This window comes from Onychostoma macrolepis, chromosome 07, assembly GCF_012432095.1.
Source record: "Onychostoma macrolepis isolate SWU-2019 chromosome 07, ASM1243209v1, whole genome shotgun sequence".
Taxonomy (NCBI): Eukaryota; Metazoa; Chordata; class Actinopteri; order Cypriniformes; family Cyprinidae; genus Onychostoma; species Onychostoma macrolepis.
In genome coordinates, this window is record NC_081161.1 from 28,638,394 (window position 1) to 28,659,342 (window position 20,949).

Genomic DNA, 20,949 nt, shown 5'->3' on the forward strand with positions numbered 1-20,949 from the left:
TTTTAATGTTTTTGAAAGCAATATCTTATGCTAACCAAGGCTGCATGTATTTGATCAAGAATACAGTAAAACAGAAATATTGTGATTTATTACATTTTAATAACTGTTTTCAATTTTAATATATTTCAGAATGTCATTCATGTCTGTGATGGCAAAATTGAATTTTCAGGAGCCATTACCCCGGCCTTCAGAAATCTCAAGAAATTCAAGAAGCATTTCTTCTTATTATCAATGCAATAAGTACATAGTAGTTAAGGCCACCTAATATAAAGTGTGACCAAAAGGATTAATTAATTTTTTTTTTTTTTTAAACTCACCTCAATCTTTTGAACAGTAGTTTTTAACTACTTTACCAATTCTGATTTGAATCATAGAGTTATAAGCTTTACTAAAAAGACCTAGGTCGTAAGAGTCAAGCAATATTGTGTACTGAGTTTTCTGAAAACATTGAGTTTGAAACACAGACCTGTTTTGGAGCTCTATCTGAGAAATGACTGGCTGTTGTTGAGATGTTTGTTTCATAGGTGGTCTCACTCACAGACGTAGCGTTAGCTTAACTATAATTGAAGCAGCCTTACCCTGCAGCTTTTTAATCCAGATAGATGGTCTGTCCCATGCTGACTGCTGAATTAAAAGATCAGCATTTATGAAATCTTAACATTGTCCAAGAGCTCATATACATCGTCCTGTATCCAGTGGGAGCAGGTCGTTAGTATGCAAATCTGAAAAGACCTAGTTATTACTCCGACTTCTTCACCTTCCTTAGTCTGTTTCTCTCTCTCGTGTTTTCTCTCGGCTTCGATATCGGCCTTGTGCATGCATACACACACACACACACACAATGACACGCATTACGCAGAGCTGTCGCTGTTCGCCAACACATTCTAATGAGGTGATGACCAACCACTTGTTATAATTGCTTTGGACTCCTTTTAATTTTCAAGCTTATTAATCATATGTAGAGTTATTTAAAATTGCATAAATTAATCTTAGATTAAAAAGCCTTTAACAGACTCAAAACAATTAAAGAGAGATGTGAGATTTCCCCTGGGTTTGGCAGTTTTACTTTAATAGAGAATTCAGGTGATTATCACACTTTGATATGGGGCTGTGATTAATGTAGCCACACTTTTAAATGAGATTTTCCCATTTATTTATTTTTTTGTTCACGTGTTGGAAAGGTAAAGCCGGGAGACGATAATGACCTAACTAACAGAGTATTTATACGGCCTCTCCACTCTGCAAGTGTGCTAAGTTAGCAGCAGGTGGGTTAATTAATGGAGGTCCTGTTTCTGGCATGCTCCAGCACACACACACACACACACACACACACAACAGAGGGACACACAGGTGGTGTGGTTTGTGTGTTTGTGATCCGTCTCAGCACAGTCAAACAAGCAGGTGACCATCTAAGCTCTGATTTATTTCAGGTCGGCAGAGACGCATCCTAATGTATGTGTGTTTGCATTAGTTAGCAGACCTGCACATCAGTTTGCTTTCTCCTAGATACATGAATTATAGCTAAATAAAGCTTTTTTTTCACGTCCTGAAAGAAATAACTGTTAGCTTAAAAAATAAAATAGCATATACAGGTAAAATAATGAAATATTTTAGCTAGTTGCCAAGGCAACATTTCTCATTTTAATAGTTTAATTTTATGTACTTTTTACGTACTAAAATAACTTTAAATTATAAATTTTTTTAAATGACTAAAACTTTAAAATGAAATGATATATTGTTAATGTGCTTAGGCTCTGATTGTTTTGTTAACTTTAGCCGCTTTAATGTCTGAGGGGTTGATTTTATTACAAATTTTTGTTTTTTTGTTATATGAAAATCACATTAAAATGTTTTACCATGCCTTCATCATTTATTTTTGTTATTTTTCAAATGTTTTATGTAATAATTGTATTATTTTACCCTTGTCCCAGAAATATGAAAATCCACAACAAAAATATTAGATTTAAAATAATATCTAAACAAATTCAATTCTGAAATAAACCATTTTGATATTTATTTTGTGAAAGGGATTTATATATGACAGCTGTGGTATCATTTCCAATAAACAGAGCAATTTTGGCCTTAATAAAGTTTTTTGGAAAAGTTAGTGTATTTGATTACCAAGGAGACAGCCTTTCTGAAGACTCTGAATGTCTTGTTGAATATTTATTTATTGTCATTTCCAGGTAAGCTGCAGTTTTGTCAAATTATGCAAAACTTTTATGAATGTTGTTTGATAGAACATCTGCTGTGATGCATGTATTTTACATCCATGGACAAATGTAACAAGTGAAAGTATAAAAAGTGTGTTTTAAGAGACTTAATTTCCCAGTTCAGACTTGGGCCAAAAGTGGCGATAGTAGAAGAATTATGAGATGACCTCTCTCCTCTGTCTGTCGCTGGGGTCAGAGCCTCACCTGAGCAGGCAGGCTCAACATACAGAAGCAGAGCTGCTTGAGAAGCTGGCAGCGAGGCCGTGTGATTGATGAGATGGGTGGCTGGTAGAGTCGCCCCTCAGGACTGCCCTCTCCAGCACTCCAGCACTGAGAGTGATTAACCTCACTGTGGCACAGGCAGAGCTCACCATTAAGAGGACAGAACGATTGATGGTAGAGCGTTGTCCTCGTTGAGTGAGAGAAGGAAAGAATGAGAGAGGATGCGGTAGTGGTGAAAGGGTATGAGAAGATCATCAAAGGTGTTCAGTCTGCGTCAAATGAACATCAGATCAAGAAACAGCTGTTTGTTTACTGATGAGATGTCGGCTTCTTTTCAGTTCAGCTTGTATTTCCTAATGAATTTGTATTTGGATCACTGTCCTTCAATTCTAAGTTGAACTATTTAATGCCAAGTTGGCACTTGAGAAGCTTTGCGGCAGAAAAATCAACACTCATTTACGCTGCTCATTCTGTTACTGTTCATCTCTGTTGAATATAGAAAAGAAAATCAGTTGGCATCATCTTGGCATGAACATAATGGAAAGCTGTAAACTGTATCTGTCCTTTTTTTATTTTTATGGCACACCGCAGTGAGATTTGTGGTTTCAGAATGATGTGCTTACTGTATGTACAACCCATAATTTTGGCGTCTTTGAACAAGTGAACATAATTGTTGTTCAGTCTCCATTACTAATTTATACTGCTGTTATGTATCAGTGAAGAATCATTTGCCTCATTCTGTTTTGTTTTTTTCTTTTCCTCCCTTCAGGACCACCCCTTTATCATGCAATATAATGATGGCAACACGGAGGTCGTGTCCATGTGGGTGTGCCGCAGTCTAGAGGAGCGCAAAAGCCAGCAAGCACAGGGACTCATGTGAGCAGCAGCAGCACCGGGATAATATGGTGTCCACATTTCCTCACTTTACTCTTCCACTGAACCTAGAGACGCAGCGGCTGATCTCGCAGCACCTCACATAGAGCACCTCCTCCCAACCTTGAATTAAATGGTGCATGGTGAGAGAACTGCTACGGGTCTAATGCAGATTATGCTAGCATCCTGCAAATGAGGATTTTAACCGTGTGTGTTGGTTTGTGTTGATGCAAATCTTTAACTTTGTTCTTCTGCAGTGGGTTTCTTTTGACTTGCTGTGCAGATTCCAAAGTAAATGTTTTCGCAGAAGATCCTTGCAGGGGGTTGTTGCTTGCTCGACTCAGATTTCGCTCCTGTGGGTTTGGATTTGAGAGAAAACACTGTCTCTGTCTGTACTTAAAGCAACAATCTGGTTTTGCCAAAACATTGTGGGCATGTCATAAATCATCTCAGTTTTTAAATATATGGGCTTGTGTCAAGCCTTGCTCCCTGCTGCAGTGCAAGTCATGCTGCTGTTGTTTTAAAAGCCACTTTTGGTTGAGTTTCACAAATGGCCTTCCAGTTGTGGCAATACACCATTGAAGATGGAAAAATGTGATGCCTTGTTATGGTGGAAGGCTTGTGTGGATGAGCTTTTAGATAGTCCAGCAGCAGCCGACTGTAGTGATACACGAGAGGCCAGTGGGTTTGGTTCTTGCCCTCATCCAGTATAAGCCCAGCTGTGAACTTTATTCAAGGGGTTCATGGGAATTGGTTACTTTGATTTGGGCATTGCCTTAATCTCTCTCATAAAAAGGTAATTTTATACACTTTTAGCTCTATGTACACTACTGTTTAAAAGTTTGTAATCGGTAAGTAAGGAAGAATTCAATTGAACAAAATTGACAGTAAAGACTGTTGCCAATTAATGTTCTTTTGAACTTCCTGCAAAAAGTACCACGTTTGCCTCAAAAATATGAAGCGGCACAACTGTTTTCAACACTGATAATAAGAAGAAATATTTCTTGAACACCAAATCAGCATATTAGAATGATTTCTGAAGGATCATGTGACACTGGAGACTGCTGTAAATTCAGCTCTGCCATTGCAGGAATAAGTTACATTTTAAAACATATTTTAAATAGTAATACTATTTCACAGCATTAATTTTTTTACTATATTTGTGATCAAATAAATGATGCCTTGGTGAGCACAAGAAACCGCTTTCAAAAATCTTACTGACCACAAACCTTTGAGTGGAAGTGTACGTTTTAAAATCGGACAAGTGTGGTTAATATTTCCCCATGTCTTTGATGAAAGAAAAACTCTAAAATGAACTTCAGATGGGATTTCAGATGAGAACCTGTGTATTCTTAGATCACATTAGCAGATGCAGATTAGTGCAGCAGGTGCAAGAATGGCAATAGTGACTCATAAGCACCCTTTTAAACCTGAATTCCTGTTTCTCTTTATAGTGAACCAAATAGTGAACAAAGTCCTTATACAACATATGCATCTAAAGTCACTGACTTAACTTCCTTCCTTCACTTAGGGTTTTATCAAAGCAAATTAGCAACATCCTTACATTAACCACATCAGGTCATCACATCTGCCTTCTTTTCTTATATTTATGTGCCATTTTAATGTCTTGTCAGTATTACTTTAAGGACTTTTTTAAATGCAAGTGCCAGATATTTTAATTAGATATTGTTGTTCGTCCCTGCCTGTGTCTTTTGAATTATTACACCAGTGGATATGACTGCCATCACACAATTGAAGAAGAGCATTTTATATAATGGAGAATGTGTACAGTTCTGAAAATGTAGTCGTCACATACCAAAGCCAAATACATTATTGCATTGTTGGGTTTTTTTAAGCTTTATTATAAGTTATATTATTTTTTGCACCTATGTCTTAATATGTACAACGGTCTCAAATTAATTTCTTAGATTTTAATGACAACTGGCCAAAACTAAATATATGAGGAACAAAAATAACCATGTGACTACCTAATGCAGATGAGGTGAGGTTTGCACATAAATGTGATTTTTCCCAATAAAACCTTTCAGGTCTCATTGTTTCATTTGTCTGCATTTCATGTCTCCATGTTTTTCAGGACAATCTAAGCTAGATTTACATGATTTGTGACGACAGTATGTGGTGCTGGTGCTCATATAGCACACCTCTCTGGACCATTTGCAGGATCATTCAGGTCCAACGCAAAAACATGCAGTATGAGTTATGTTCTCTGAATAAAATTTGACCATGCAGTCTTTGCGTAAATGTATTTACATGTAGCTGTTCTAAGACCTGCTTAAGTTATTTATAAGTTAAATAATTTAGTATATGGTATTATAAACCAACTTCCATCTTCAAAGATGCTATTCATTTAAAGATACTCCTCTGGATTAGGTTTAGACTTGTCCCTCAGATGATTAGCATTACATAGTTTACACTTTGTGTGTTTGAAAGGATGGTATTTGATTACACATAATTCATTAGTGGTCATGGGATGTAGTTTTGGTCCAGTGTTTTCTGAGTGTTGGGGTCCGTACGGGATGACTACAATGGGGAGGACAGGAATCTGATACAGAGGTCGGAGTCACTCTCCTCTCCACATGAGTGCATATTGAACCGGATCACTGTTAGTGTTCACTTACACAGTCCAACCTTAATGTTTACAATAACACTGTGCATCGGATGTAACATTATGGTGATCAATACAAAAAGCATAATGAATATCCACACAAACACACACATGCATTTTTATATATATATATATATATATATATATATATATATATATGCATTGCTGTTAGAGTAAAATTACTGAACCTGTACATAGAAAATGCTCATTTTAGATGAAAATTTCAGACGGCACTTAGAGGATTTTGCATCTGAACTCTTCATTCATATATATATATATATATATATATATATATATATATATATATTATATATAGTCAGCCCTTGTATAAATAAAAAGAGAGTTAATTGTTTTTTGACACATGGATCTTTAACTTTAGTTGATAAATAGTCCTTGTCAATGGAAAAATAGCTAAACAATTGCAAGTCATATTGTCCCACGTTTGCATTTTAGGGTCAAACAGTCCAATCCAACTGGTTTGCAGGAGAGAGGTCTCATTAGAGCAGCAGTCTATGGGCCCCAGCAGCTAAAGGCCCTCAGTATTCCTCCTCCTTCAGCTGTTGGGGCCCATATACCGCTGCTCTAATGCGACCTTTCTCCTGCAGTCCAGTTTGATTAGCGCGGGGGCCGGACGAGCACTGAAAGACCTGTTCACAGCCATTAGCGAGATTCCTTTATCAATGTCTAGTAATTAAAATGTCACCACTTAATTTTCAGGCCACGGTGAACCTCTTGTAGCAATCTTTTCCTAATAAAAACAGTAATCGAAACGCTATTTTCACTCGAAACAAAAAGGTTGCGGCAGGCGACTCGGGGGTGTCAAGGCGACAGAGATCAATATGAGAGAAGCTGATTGATCTCGCGCTAAAATGAAATTTATTGGGGTCGCGCTTTTATACTGCGCGGATATAACGGTGACTGTAGAACACTGCTTTTCAGCTGATGCGTTTATTAAACCTCTCTTGCTGAATTAGTCTGCCTTTGATTTATGTGCCAATCTTCGCAGTGACCTCCAGGACAGCATCTCGTATTTTTCTAAAACACACTGGTTTAAATCTAAAGGGTTTCCGTCTTTGTTGTTATCTGAACTTGTTAGTGCGTTCTCTCAATAAAATGCGCTTCTTGGTAAAATAAAATTTTAAAGAAGAAAAAAAAGTTATTGCATTTTATACTTTTTTAAATTATTATTATTATTTTTATTCGCTTTAACATGCTGTGGTTTAAATAAAATTGGTTATCTGAATATCAGCCCACTCAAATAAATAAATAAAACTTAAAAAATATATATATAAGAGTTGTCTGGTCTCTTGAACATTGTCTTTAGTTCTCTAAAACGGCAACCAGAGGGCATCAGTTCAAACTGTCCTGTAAAGGTGTGCAGTTCAGCTGATGATGGCATTAAAGTACCTTTAATATATTTGTGCCTGACTCATTCCGATTATAGTAAGCCTGCTGAGGCCTACTATAATCAGGTTGGTTTATTTATTTATTTAGTCTATTCTGTTGTCCGAACCATTTGTCACTATACTGACAGATTCAATATAAAAGGAGAGAGAAGTTGTGCGGTAATAGCTAAATGCCGTTGTTGGTATTAAACTAAATTAAAGTAATTTTATTGCAACTAATTATATTTTAATAACATGTTTTAATCTTACGCAAAAGAACATTTACAGTGCACTAATGAAGACGTTTTGTTTTCTCGATTCTTTCTTTCATACTCAGCAACTGGCCTATATAAAGTTTCTTTAATTAGTTTACTCATGCTCGTGTAATATAATAGCTTGTATATTAATGAGCCAATAATGGCATATGTCGTCCTGAAACACAATATTTATCGTATTGATTCGACCGTTATGTAAAAACAATCATTGATTATTTAATAGCATGTCAGAGAGGTTACTAAGCACATCAAGTTTATCACGAAGCAACCTGGTCGGCGGGGAAATTAATTGTGATAAATAGCTATATGCAACCATTAAATGACTTCAAATGTATTTTTGTTAGAGTGATTTCAATATTTTAAGGTGGTACATGAACGTGCACTGCTTACACATTTTTACAAGGGATATTCTTCTCCAAGGTCTGACTAAATGATGGCAGGATGGCTTGTTTAAAGACGGCTGTTGTGTAGCTGTACCTGCTCGTGGGAGGATCTAGTCTTGTAGGACATGTGAGCCCCTGTCTCCCCGCCATAAACACTAACAATGCTGCATTGAGTCTGAGCTCTAAATAATTAACAAGAAAGGAATAATTACAGAATAAAATTGTAATTATTGTTGGGCCAGAACGAAGCTCCTTGGTTGTGAAAGGAGACACGTCCAGGCAGATCTGGTTAAAGTTTCCCTTCCTATTAATATTGAATTAGGTTAAGCCGGTGGCCCCTTGGTCACAGGGCATACGGAGCATCGCTTGACAGATTTTTAAACTTTCCCATTTATTTTTTTTTTTAAACTCTGACGATATAAGCTACACTTTATACCTTTAAAATGTATTTATTTATTTACTTATTTTAATGTATTTACTTATTTTTTTACTCAAACATTTTGGAAGAGTTTATAATAAAATAGCCAATGATGCAGCCTCTCCATGTGCCTAGATACATGTTCACTTAACGCAAAACACAGTTTAGCTCGAAGGCAGTTCTGATGTAATGGCTCTGCTAAGAAGAATCATCCCTCTAAGGCATTTTTTGGACATTATTAACTAATTGATTACGGGTAATTGTTAACATTTTATATAATTAACTACCGTTTAATCAGGTCTGTTTTGACACCTCAGCGAATGACGGAAGGTAGCCTAATAAAACAGACGGTGGCTGTAATAATTAAATGGGATGGAAAAATGTAATAGGTGAATATATCAGTTGTTTAAGACATATATTTCATTTGTTTAAAACAGACTACAGTGATTTTTTTTTACATTTTATCCAACGTCTGTCTTTGCAAACCCTCCTAAAGTGGGAGACGCGGGCACTGAAACGCGTGACTGGTGATGCCCGCGCACATCGCCAAAACATTTCTGAGAGACTGACAATTTTCCACTGTCGTATTTCAGAGTGGACAGGACAACTTTGCCCGGTTCGATATTGATATCTTTACGTCAAGACTTAGTGGGGTTAACTGAAGGTCATTGATCAGGTTTTAAATAGTTAATACGGCCATATAAGGTTGCACCACTTACCTCAGTCCATTGCTCTGATATATCACTGTTTGTACACACTAGCCGCTCTCACTGGCTGGTGTGTTTAACAAATGTGCATCATTCACCGGGAGACATGTGACGTAAAATGCGACGACCACGAGCCTCTAATAACAGTTTAGACTGCATGGCCTGCGGACATGTCGCCTAGAGGAAATATTCAGTGCAAATTCATAATGATATATTGTTTGGTTTCCAACGTGTCACTCAAACATAAACATTATTAAGTTCTAAAATCTATAGGAAGCGTATTAATTCAAAACAATGAGATGCAGATGTACATGATATCAGTGGGGGGAAATAACAAATCAAAATTTATCGTTGTTCATTGTTCTTCATCTCTCTGTACCGCCTTAATTCATGCGCAATCGCACAAAACGGCTAAAATTGCACTTAGCGCCCTGCTTTTGGTGGCATCTTTATTGTTATTTGATTTGATGATCTATCTATCTATCTATCTATCTATCTATCTATCTATCTATCTATCTATCTATCTATCTATCTATCTATCTATCTATCGTCTGTAGAAGCAGCTCAATTATAAATTGGCAGTGATCTTTGTTTTGGAGTAGTGGAAGCAAACGGTTAATACCAGAATCGGATTTGATCTCAGTGGGTGTGCCTTCTTATTCTTTTTGGCGTCCCCTCTCTTGAAGTAGATCGCGCACAACCTATTAAGAAGAGGCACGAGCTCCGGGATTGCCATGTGGTCACTCTGCTCGCGCTCCCGTCACCACGCACGAGAGCTGAGTGGAATGGAAACTCTAAAGCTGTTTTGAGAGGAGAGACTCTATCCAGCCTCGCAGTTCTCATCACGCACTACAGACGGACGTTTTGTCCTTGTTTTAGGCCTGTTAATTTGACGCAAACACACTCGCTCATCTGACTTCGTTTCCTGGTAAAAAGGTAAGTTTCTTTTTATATTTACAAGTTGATCAAAATCATAACCAGCGTGTGTATTTTCTTAAATTAACGCGCTTATTATTTTAGAAGAAAAGCTAGCCTGTAGCTAATGTTTAAAAATATGCTGATCCTTTATTACGAAAGGGAATTTATTGCACCTAAATCACTTGATACAAAATAATATGACAAATCTATGGAATAATTGTACAACGTAAAGATGGAAGGATTACGGATACATCTAGCAAACGAATATGTGTGTAGGACTGAAATATAACAGCTCCTTGCACAATGTTTTAATTATAAATGATAAGACTTTTATTAACAGATCAAAGTCGAACAACACAGGCTGTGTAATTACACAGAAAGCGGCTTACTGCTTCTTTTCCTTGTTGCTAAGCTCATTGGAGTAGCTAAAAGATTCTTCCCTTCTGCCCCTTTGCGTATTAGAGCCGTAAGAGGCCTTTAAGTAAATCGCTCCGGCTTCTGAGCCGATTTGGAGACATTAAGCAATGATGCAGACTCTCAGGTCAGAGAGTGCGAGCTTTTAAGGATAGCGTTAGAGCCGGCAATATTCTCAAACCAAAAAGCGAGGTAGGCCTATTAATTGCAAATATTAATTAGCAGGCCTAAAGCTGTCATTTAGAACGTGAAGCGTTTAATTAAAATACTAACAGTATAGTCTGTAATACAATGCTAAAATAATTATTCAAATGATTGTAACATTTTTTACATTTTTAAATATCATTTCTTATCTCGCAAAAGTAATTCTATCGAGAATGAAACAAAAATGTGACAGACAAAATTGTAGTCAGAAAGGAGACATTTAAAACAGAAAATACTACCAATTTTTTTTTCATTTTGCCTTTTTATTGAGATACTGTTGTAGACCTATATTAAAACTATAATAAATAATAATAAAATAAAATAAAAACAAAAGTAATAGTAATTGTTAGCCTATAATAATAAAAAAAGTGTTTATATTAGGACAGCGCTTAGGCTACACATTAATAATTACACATGAATAATTCTAGATCATCTCTCAAAAGTTGCGTAAAATACAGTTCTTGAATTGAATTGTAATTGCACATTTCTGACTCGTTCCTCACAGACTTCCAGGAATGGAGTCGATACCCAGTCAGCTTTCTACGGGACGAGATGTTTGCTCTTCCCCCAACTCAAAGCAAGAACTGCAGCCTTACTCTAGCAGCAGCTCGCTGAAGCCAAATCAAGTGAGTGAGACTGTGCTGTACGGAGTGCCCATCGTCTCTTTGGTCATCGACGGTCAGGAGAGGCTGTGTCTGGCGCAGATTTCCAACACTTTATTGAAGAGCTACAGCTACAACGAAATCCACAACAGACGCGTGGCGCTTGGAATTACGTGTGTCCAGTGCACACCGGTGCAGCTGGAGATCCTGAGGCGCGCGGGGGCCATGCCCATCTCCTCGCGCCGCTGCGGCATGATCACCAAACGCGAGGCCGAGCGCCTCTGCAAATCCTTCCTCGGGGCTCACAACCCTCCCAAATTACCCGAGAATTTTGCATTCGATGTTTCACACGAGTGCGCCTGGGGCAGCCGAGGAAGCTTCATACCTGCGAGGTACAACAGCTCCAGGGCGAAATGCATCAAGTGCACCTATTGCAACATGTATTTTTCACCCAACAAATTTATATTTCATTCGCACCGCACACCTGAGTCGAAATACACCCAGCCGGACGCAGCCAATTTTAATTCGTGGAGACGCCATCTAAAACTCACCGACAAAAGCTTGTCTGATGACATTTGTCACGCGTGGGAGGACGTCAAGGCCATGTTTAACGGCGGGAGCCGGAAACGGGCAATGCCAGGGAATGGATCAGAAATGTCCTCCCCGCTCAAACCGCAGGCCTCCAGAAACATCACGCAGACCGCTTCCCCTGATATTCCTCACAAAACTTTGCGCTGCGACGACGACCGTGGGAACCTCAGCTTAACCAGCAGCGTGCGTAACTACCCGGTCATCCCTGTGCCTAGTAAGAGTTTCGGCATGCTTCAGAAGATCCCGCCACCCATCTTCCCGCATCCGTATAGTTTCCCAGCCTTTGGACTGTGTCAAAAGAAAGATGATGGAGTTGGTGAGCAGAATAAGACCAATGTACCTGGTGTGTTTTGGCCCGGTGCGAAGGACGGTCTCTATCCATCGTTCCCCATGTTCTGGCCTACCGCGGGCAGCCTGCCGCTCTCATCCTATCAACCAGCACAACCAAAATCGCACACGGAGCTCCTGGGTGGCCGGCAAACCGAAACTGACATGTCAGAAAGTGAGCGGGGAGGAAACACATCTAGAGACAGTCTGTTCGACAGCGAGCGCTGCTCTAGTTCGCAGTCCCTCAGGAACGACGAGGACAAATCTGGGGACGAGGCCAGGTCAAGTGAGGGTCAACCCAGCACCCCCAGAAAGCTGAGCTATATTTCTGCGTTCAGACCTGTCGTTAAAGACGCAGAGAGCATAGCTAAGCTCTACGGGAACAGGGACGCGTACAGCGGAGCTCATCCTGGGCATTTGTCGCCAGACTTTGTGAGCGAGAGCTCCAGCTACAGATCAGCCTCTCCGTGTGTGGACAGCGGGGAAGAACCAGATGTCGACGTGGAGACTCACAGAATTGCGGAGGACGAGGAGTCTATACAACTTTCCGTGGATGACCGACAAAGTCCCGTGAGGGAAAACAGTCAAACTCCGCAGCCGGACGATGACCAGACAGCCACGTTTAGTGACGCGGGCTCCCCTGATCAAAAGCAGAACAAGCAGGTGGCAAAGAAAAGCGATGCCATTACTTACGAAGTGAGTCACACCACGAACTGTCATATTCAGTGGCACTGACACCATTTGAATCTATATCCAGTAGCCTGTTAAAACATCAAATAGGCCTAAATAGCTCCCTCTTAGCGTCAAATTATTTTGAATCAACAAAATGGCAGACTGAATTAAAACAGTCATTGTTCAGAATAGCACTTGTCTGATACAGCACTCTTTCAACTGTAATAGCAAGTAATGACGCATAATTGAGCCTGTGGACTCTACATTCATAGTTTTCTATTTGTGAACAATTCGCAGTTTATGTTGTTATGGATACAGATCGTTTATACTCTATTTATTAGCGCAGAACGATCTAAATAAAAGAACCCAGCGGCGCGTAATTATAGTAAATTAAATGTTTAGAATGAACGGTCATTTCTGTCGTCGCCCGCGGGCTATTGGTGCGTTGGTGTAAGGGCTCCCCCGTGGATACTGCGCAAATTATTCTCTTTGTCAGTCCATCTGACCGAATTTACCTTCTAATACGAGTAATTTGGCTTGATGTTGCCAAATATTCGTAGATCATTAGAAGAGTACAAACGCAGTCTGTTGTCTGACGCAAGGTTGCGTATATGAAAAGAAGAAAATTATGCATAATTGGGGTTGTGCTATTTTATAAATGCTTGGTTAATTTTTGCAGGTGTACTCGCATGAAAAGGAGGGAGCATCTCTGCCCTGTTCGGCCTCTAAACCTCCTCGCTGCGCACCGGAAACAACCGGTAAGACCATTTAATAAACTAACATTTAAATAAGTGAATTTGGGTAAACTAGGACAATTCTTTGCTATTGAGATGACTGGGGAAAATATCCTACAATTCATTAGTATTATATGGCGTATACTTTAATTTCGTCGATTTTAGAAGAAATTATAGGATTTATATTTACTCTGAATAAGTGGCCTGCTAACAAGACTATTTTATTTTAGATTCACACATTTCAAACAACAGCCCTACTGACGACGAATGTGAATCACAAAAATCCTGTTCGGATCATATTGGTGTTAGCAAAGAGAACCCAAGTGAGTATTATAGCAATGGAAATATTGTCCTGTTCTTGTGTGTGCATTTTTTAAAACAATATTGTATATTTATACAAAATAAATCATCTTTAAAATTCAGTGCAATAATATATTTCTTCCTTATTTTGTGGCAGGCGACGCTACACTGAGAAATACTGATAACAGATTTAATTTCGAGAAAGACATCGAGAATATGGCGAAAGGTAAATATTTATATATTTCATGGACGATTTTGAGCTGTTCTATTTGTTAAAATAGCAGTTTATACACAAGGTAACGTGACATTTTATGTCAGCCAATTGACATTTTATGATTGTTTAAAAACAGACAAGGCAATGTCTACTTTTAAGGCAAATAGCTCTTTGTGTGCAATGTTTCTCCATTTTACACGCATTATGTATTTAAAAATGCGTGTGATCGCTATACAATTGTGTATAACTGAGAATTGTCCTTGAACTGCAGACGATCCACATTGCCAGGCTCGTTTTCCACACACCCCTCAGGCAACTGTCCTAATTATTTTGCAATGTCATGCTTGAGAACACGGGGACCGTGTGTTTAGCCTTAGTAACCTAAATAGCGCTATTAGACAAGAAAACCAAACAGAGAGTGAAAATACATGATAAAAAAAAATATCCGATTTACTTGGGATAATTTTCTCTAAAAGACTGTAGCTTACTCAAAAGCTATTGGGATATGTGTGGTGATTAAAAGTCACAGTGATATGATAAATGATGTGATTCCTGTCGGTTTCCACAGAGGAGCTCCAAAAGCAGCTCTTGGAGCAAGTGGAGCTAAGAAAAAAACTGGAACGGGAATTTCAAAGTTTGAAAGGTAATTAAGAGATGGATATATTCACACCATGCTTTAATTTGCTATATCATTTCATAACTTAAGTTAATATAATACGTGTTGACTCTAACAGATAATTTTCAGGATCAAATGAAGAGGGAACTGTCTTATCGAGAGGAGATGGTCCAGCAGCTGCAGATTGTCCGAGGTAATACATATTTTTGCACTAGTGAAAAGAAAAAATGACAGCTTAGAAAAAGTAACACTTGCATACTTTCAGAAAATATTAGGTCACATGGATTCTAAAAACATTTCATGTTTGTGACCCACTCTAAATGATTTATGAATTTTTTCTTTTTATTTTATTTAGACACATTGTGCAACGAGTTGGATCAGGAGAGAAAGGCTCGTTATGCAATTCAGCAGAAGCTTAAAGGTAATTTAGAGACATACACTATCAACCATAAACTTTATTCTAAAAGAATTGCAAAAGAAATATGCAAGTGCTACTTTTTTTTTAAACAAATGAATGTACTTAAAAAGGATTAAAACATCAAAATTTGCATCTGACTAACTGCAACATGGTGGTGATGATTAAAAAGGAGTTTGATCTAATCTTCACTCATTAAACACACAGAATGGTGTGTCACTGTGACATTTGGAGAAAGTCGCACGATTCAGTAAAGAATTCTATAGGTTTAGCTGTAGATTTCCCTTGTGCTGTGATTCATGGAACTAAATCAACCTTTTCCCTAGAAGCTCACGACGCTCTTCACCATTTCTCCTGCAAAATGCTCACTCCGCGCCACTGCACAGGGACCTGCACATTCAAGCCACCCCTCTTACCACCTTAACTTAAAGCTGCATCCCAGGATCCCAGTGACATCTGTAAACCTCCCCTAAAGGAATTCTCCACTCACACTCTGTTTGAGAGGTTCAAGTTATGCACACCGAACACTGAGGCCTGAGGACTGCTGAATCACAATCCATCCCAAGTAGGCTATTCACTGGCATTTGAACATTCCGCCGTGGATGAAAGTGTCTAGGATTACTTTATGAAAACAGTAAAACAAGCCAGAGGATGACAAGAAACATTCAAATAATTATGCTGTTACTTGTGTAAATAGGTTGATTTTTTAAAAACAATACAAATACATAATACGTGGCAATGTGCAATGAACTGTATAATGTGAAATTTCATAAACTGGAATTGTTGATTATTATTCTCATTATTTATGTATTTGTGTTTTTACATGTATTTGTTTTTCTCAAAATGAATTCACTGATGTGCTATCCAAATTAATTGTGTATCATCAATTTTAAGCACTTTAAATAAGCAACATTTCAGACCTATCCATCCAAAATTAATCAACCCAAAAATTATTGAAAATCAGCTGTACTTCATATTAATGTACAACAAACACAAGTTTGAACAAGCACTTATCCCATATTTTCCAAATAAACAATTGAGAATACCACAAAAGTTGTTATTCCACATGAAAGTGCTCAAACTAAAAGTCATATGACCTCTGGAGTGTTTCTTTCTCTCTGTCTCTCTTTTTTTCCCCCGAAAATAATATTATCTTGTCTCATTCTTCAATAAAACTTCAATTAAAGTCACAAGTATTGACTCATAAATTCAAAATATCTCCGTCACGCAATGTTTCGAACATACTTTTGCTACTTTTTAATTATCAAAGATTAAATGTCTATTTTAAGACACGATTTCTAAATCCAGAAACTGTAGTTATCTTACCTGAAATTCATGCCTGGAAAAACATTTGCGTGATAATAATAACGCCCTGATCGTTATCTTGCTGTAGGCTATCCTACAGACAAATAAATATACAGCCTAACTTAAACATGTTTAAAAACGTACCGCTCCCTTTCCCAACATGCCAGATTTTCAAGAAAGAGGTCTAGCCTAGGCTATATTTCTGCAAACGTGTTCAGTAGCGGTGTTTTTTGAACCGTAACGCACTAACCCAAAAATGAGTCTCAGCGTCTGTTACTGTTGTGAAATACAACACTACCATCTAGTGGTAAACACAGACATTGCACATTGCCGATGTGCTTCTTCAGCGATACAAATGTACTATAACTGCGGACAGTGTAATGCGTTTGATCACACACTTATTTAGACCATGTCTGGCATGTGCACCCACTCAATAGGCTACCTGGCAGGGGGCATGAAAAATACAAAAAGCAAACTACAGTACAAACATATTTTGTAATTAGTGATAATTTAAGCATGCACTTGTTGTCATTTATAATTTTTGAATAGGCCTAAGTAAAATAACGTATTTATTTTGTGTGGTCTATTAAAAAAAATATTTATTAATATAAAAGTTTTTTTTTTTTTTTTTTTCATGTTACACACTTTATTTAGTTAAAACCGCTTAAAACTATGACATTTTCATTCATTCATTCATTCTACCTGGAAAACCACCTTGTGCATGCTCTGGATTTATGTCTACATCGCTGTATGAGGTTTTTTTAGGGGGTCATAACAATTCTGTAAATTCAGTAACATTAAAAATGATTTTCTCCTCAATGTTTTTAGCCACAAGATACACCTAAGTAAAATGGTCTATGTTTTACCTGCATGTCTTCTTATTTAAAATAAAATCCAGGTACTTTGGATACTACAGCAATTTTGTTCCTTTTGTTGGTGTTGGAAGGATGTGGACAGAGTGTAACTACTTTTTATTTGAATAATAAAAAAAAAAATTGTAGACGAGTGTCTAACAAAGCTGAGGCTTTTAGACTGAATACTTTTAGTTAATTCTGACCAAAAAACAACATTATTTTAATAGATTTGAAACCCACTGTCATACTAAAATAAATGAACGAACTTTTGGGAGATTTAAAAATCCTGGGAAAGTATGCTCAGACGCCCTAAAAACCCTAAAACAGGCTTAGCCTTCCTGTCCATGAATCTCCCTGTTTTCGGGGCAGTAATCATATGAACTTTTCCAAAACATACAGGCTTTCCTCTCAAAAACGTAGAGCAACATTTTGGACACTATTGTTTGAAAAACGTGTGAACGGTTACGCCGGCAACGAGCTGCGCGTGCACACCACGTGACCCGATAGCGTCACGCCTGCGCTAGCAGTCACAAGATGGCGGAGAGTGCGGAACTAAAGGTAAAACGCTGCGCTCAATTTCCAGTCGGATAGTGTGCAGGGAGATCTTATTGTACCGTTAGAAGTACGCGTACTACTTACCTGCTGTTTTAAGAGGCCGCTATAATGCATTTAACCTCCGTTCTCGTGGCTAAAGTTGCACGAGAGATGGTTTTGCAGTGGAGGTGTTGTAGAAAGCTTTCAGCGTGTTATTGTTGATGTAGAGGGAGCTGTCTGACCAGAGCTCTCCTCTGGGGAATTACCAACTTTAACTCTTTCTCCCTAAAAACTCACGTTAAGAGTGTCTGCCGAAAATCAGTCTCAGACTCAGGCTGTTTTATAATATGCTGTTAGGAGACCGCATGTGTGTATTTTGATGGTTTGTGTGTGATGTAGTCGCCTGTACTTGTAGATTTGCTAGAAAGCTCCATCGCTTCGCGTGCAGGGCGCGAGCGCTGTTGACGAGCTGTCAATCAAGTGAGAGGAAGTGCACGAGCACCGTCACTCAGATTTCAGCAGATAAAAACTGAGCTGATTATTGCAGCTGATCTCCAAACTTCAGTCAGATGTCTTCACTTAGATGCCGACGCAACATTTAAGTTCACCAGCCGTATGCTTCAATACCAGTGAACATCCTTCTGTTCATAGAAGGATGAAAAAGCTTTTCTTAAAAAAAAAAATAAATAAAAATAATAATACAATGTTGTAAAAATTGATGTGTTAGTTAAAAAAAAATTGTTGTGTTAGTTCACTAAAAATTCATTGAAACTGAAGGCCGACAGCATCAGTCACCATTTGCTTATTATATGAGGGGGGAGAAAAAACTGAAAGTGAATGGTGACTGAAGCTGCATCTTTTGTGTTACACAAAAAAGTAAGTCATACGGTTTTGGAGCAATATTCATTTTTTGTGTAAACTAACCCTTTAAGTTTAATGTAGTGTGTTAATGACAGGTGTTGCATGACTGTGATGTTCTGATGTTGTTGAATTTCAGTTAATAGGGTCTGTGAGCTGAGCTCAAAACTGTATAAGAATGGAAAATACTGATCCACAACATGCTGAAGTGTTATTTTTATTTATTTATTTTTTAAAGCTGTGGATGTCTGATAAGGCTTGTTTTTATTTTTTTGTGTCTATGGATTTTGAAAGCCTCTGTATCATGATAGAGAGCTGACAGTAGGGGCCAGTTGCAAAAACTTAGCCTCTATGTTAAGACAGTGTCTTAAGAACTAGCAGTTAACCAAGGGGTAATCAGTCTTATATTTTGGATTCAGCTTAGACTAATCTATGTTTTAATGTAACCGAATTTAAAAAATGTTGACCAGTTTAAAGAACAAAATTAGATGACAAATTTTTAAGACTAAATCTTTTATGCAACCGGCCCCAGACTAAAATAAGTTCATACTGTTTTAAATGTCTCCGCTTTGTTGATTTGTGTGATGCTCTTTTATTTATTCTCATGCAAAGTTTCTTCTTGTCTTTTTGCTTTCCATAAATTTAGTCCTTTGTTCTTGTTTTGCATTTATTACTCATTTCTTACATGTAGACCTATTGTTTGCCCTTGGTCTGTGTCTTTGGCTGGTCCACCAGTGCAGAGAGAAAAGCCATAATTAGATTTGGCGTCTAACCTGATATTTTACACCACCTGTATTCACTTTGCTTGCAGAAATATTTAATAGTTACTTTAAAGGCAGTAATCAGCAACTGTACAAAATGTTACTTTGTCTTGGGATAACAGTGAGATTGGCAGGTGTGGGTAGGGCGGATAAGAGAAATAGACTTGTCCACGTGTTGCTTACTGGACTGATATGCATCAGTTCAAAGGCTCAGGGGCTTGTGATGTGAAGACTCATGTGTTCTTGGTAAACACAATGGACTCTATGCATGTTGACTGCTTAAGTATTTTCACTGGAATCTCAGTGCCACGTGATCTTGGTATAATATTTTTCCATTGCGATCTGTGGTAGTAGCAGATTCTTTCTGTCATATTTCTATAATATTATTTGATATTGACTATACAACAATAAACTAGAAACAAACCCTGAAAATGTATTTTATCATTTGTCAGCAATGAAGCAGCTCGACTTTCTACTGCAAAGCCAAGTTATATAAATATATCCAAATATAGTATCCAAAAAGAAAAAGTTTCAAAATATTGGGACACTTTTTTGATGAATTTGATGTACTGATGAAAGGCTAGAAACACACCTGATTAAAACATACAGTGTAGTAATGAGTTCTTAAGCTTAAAGCTGAATCTTTAATTGAAGAAAGTGAAGGTGACGTGACATGTGGCCAAGTATGGTTACCCTCTGCATTTAACCCATCCAAAGTGGACACACTGTGGGCAGCCATTTATGCTGTGGCGCTGTACCGAAGTTGGGGGTTCGGTACCTTGCTCAAGGGTCTCACCTCAGTCGTGGTATTGAGGGTGGAGAGAGTGCTGTACATTTACTCCCCCCACCTACAATTCCTGCCGGACCTGAGACTCGAACTCGCAACCTTTAGGTTACGAGTCCAACTCTCTAACCATTAGGCCACGACTCCCCCATCTATTGCTTTGTCCTGTTGTGGGACACTTCCTCAAGATTCATTTTGTGCTTAATTTTCTCACAATTTCCGTACACTGTGCTGCACTGAGATTAAATGTGGAAGCCATTGTGCTCAGAGTCCATTCAATTACCTCACGAGTGATATGTTAGGTTGTATCCAGGAGTATGAATTCAACAAATGTTGTTGTTTTTTTTAAAGAAATTTAATTTCAACAGAATCTGAACTTTATTAATTCCGGAAGGGAAATGTAATTAATGGATCAGATCACTTATTTATTACACCTCTTATTTATTTATACCTCTTTAAATTTTCAGTTGCAGTGATTCCCAGAGGAGCATGGATATTTGCCATATCATATTCATATCTGGTGTTGATTTATATAATGGTGATTAGGTAAGAGATGATGTAACCTAAGCTGTTTTTGAAGCATGAATGAAAGATTTATATCGTCCTGTTGCTTACCTGCAGGAAATATCAGTGTTGGTCCAGATGTTTTATCGTAGGGTTGTTGCTGTAAGTCAGCACAAAGAAAAAATAACGCTTTCCTAGTTTCATTATTTTATGCATTTGTTGAGATCTATTTTAACACAC

At 37.9% G+C, this 20,949-nt stretch overlaps 3 protein-coding genes across 10 annotated transcripts in view; all 3 read left to right on the top strand.

Annotated features, from left to right (window-relative positions):
- The window catches only part of map2k5 (mitogen-activated protein kinase kinase 5), a 53,054-nt gene extending 47,684 nt beyond the window's left edge, over positions 1 to 5,370 (top strand). Inside the window, 1 exon segment of the mRNA XM_058782096.1 lies at positions 3,205 to 5,370. Within this exon segment, the coding sequence (XP_058638079.1) occupies positions 3,205 to 3,315 (111 nt within the window). The 3' untranslated portion in view covers positions 3,316 to 5,370.
- A 4,463-nt stretch (positions 5,371 to 9,833) lies between these two features.
- On the top strand, positions 9,834 to 17,246 carry skor1a (SKI family transcriptional corepressor 1a). Of its 8 annotated transcripts, none has more exons than XM_058782481.1 (9): positions 9,834 to 10,038; positions 11,144 to 12,854; positions 13,510 to 13,588; positions 13,795 to 13,887; positions 14,022 to 14,090; positions 14,647 to 14,721; positions 14,813 to 14,887; positions 15,050 to 15,115; positions 15,436 to 17,246. In XM_058782481.1, exons 2-9 carry the CDS (start codon positions 11,154 to 11,156, stop codon positions 15,531 to 15,533), a joined length of 2,256 nt encoding a protein of 751 aa, XP_058638464.1. In that variant the 5' UTR covers positions 9,834 to 10,038; positions 11,144 to 11,153; the 3' UTR covers positions 15,534 to 17,246. The 8 variants fall into 8 exon arrangements, with proteins under 8 accessions (XP_058638464.1, XP_058638465.1, XP_058638470.1 ...); XM_058782482.1 differs by having other exon boundaries at positions 15,439 to 17,246; XM_058782487.1 differs by having other exon boundaries at positions 14,824 to 14,887; positions 15,439 to 15,573.
- Positions 17,247 to 17,699: 453 nt separating this feature from the next.
- pias1a (protein inhibitor of activated STAT, 1a) overlaps positions 17,700 to 20,949 on the top strand; it is a 41,379-nt gene continuing 38,129 nt past the window's right edge. Inside the window, exon 1 of the mRNA XM_058782510.1 lies at positions 17,700 to 17,826. Within this exon, the coding sequence (XP_058638493.1) occupies positions 17,803 to 17,826 (24 nt within the window). The 5' untranslated portion in view covers positions 17,700 to 17,802. The remainder of the gene's footprint in view (positions 17,827 to 20,949) is intronic.

Coding starts and splice junctions, on each gene's coding strand:
- skor1a (XM_058782481.1), top strand. CDS start 11,154: ATGGAGTCGATACCCAGTCAGCTTTCTACGGGACGAGATGTTTGCTCT. Junction 13,589..13,794: donor CTGCGCACCGGAAACAACCG/GTAAGACCATTT, acceptor ATTTTATTTTAG/ATTCACACATTTCAAACAAC. Junction 15,116..15,435: donor AATTCAGCAGAAGCTTAAAG/GTAATTTAGAGA, acceptor CCTTTTCCCTAG/AAGCTCACGACGCTCTTCAC.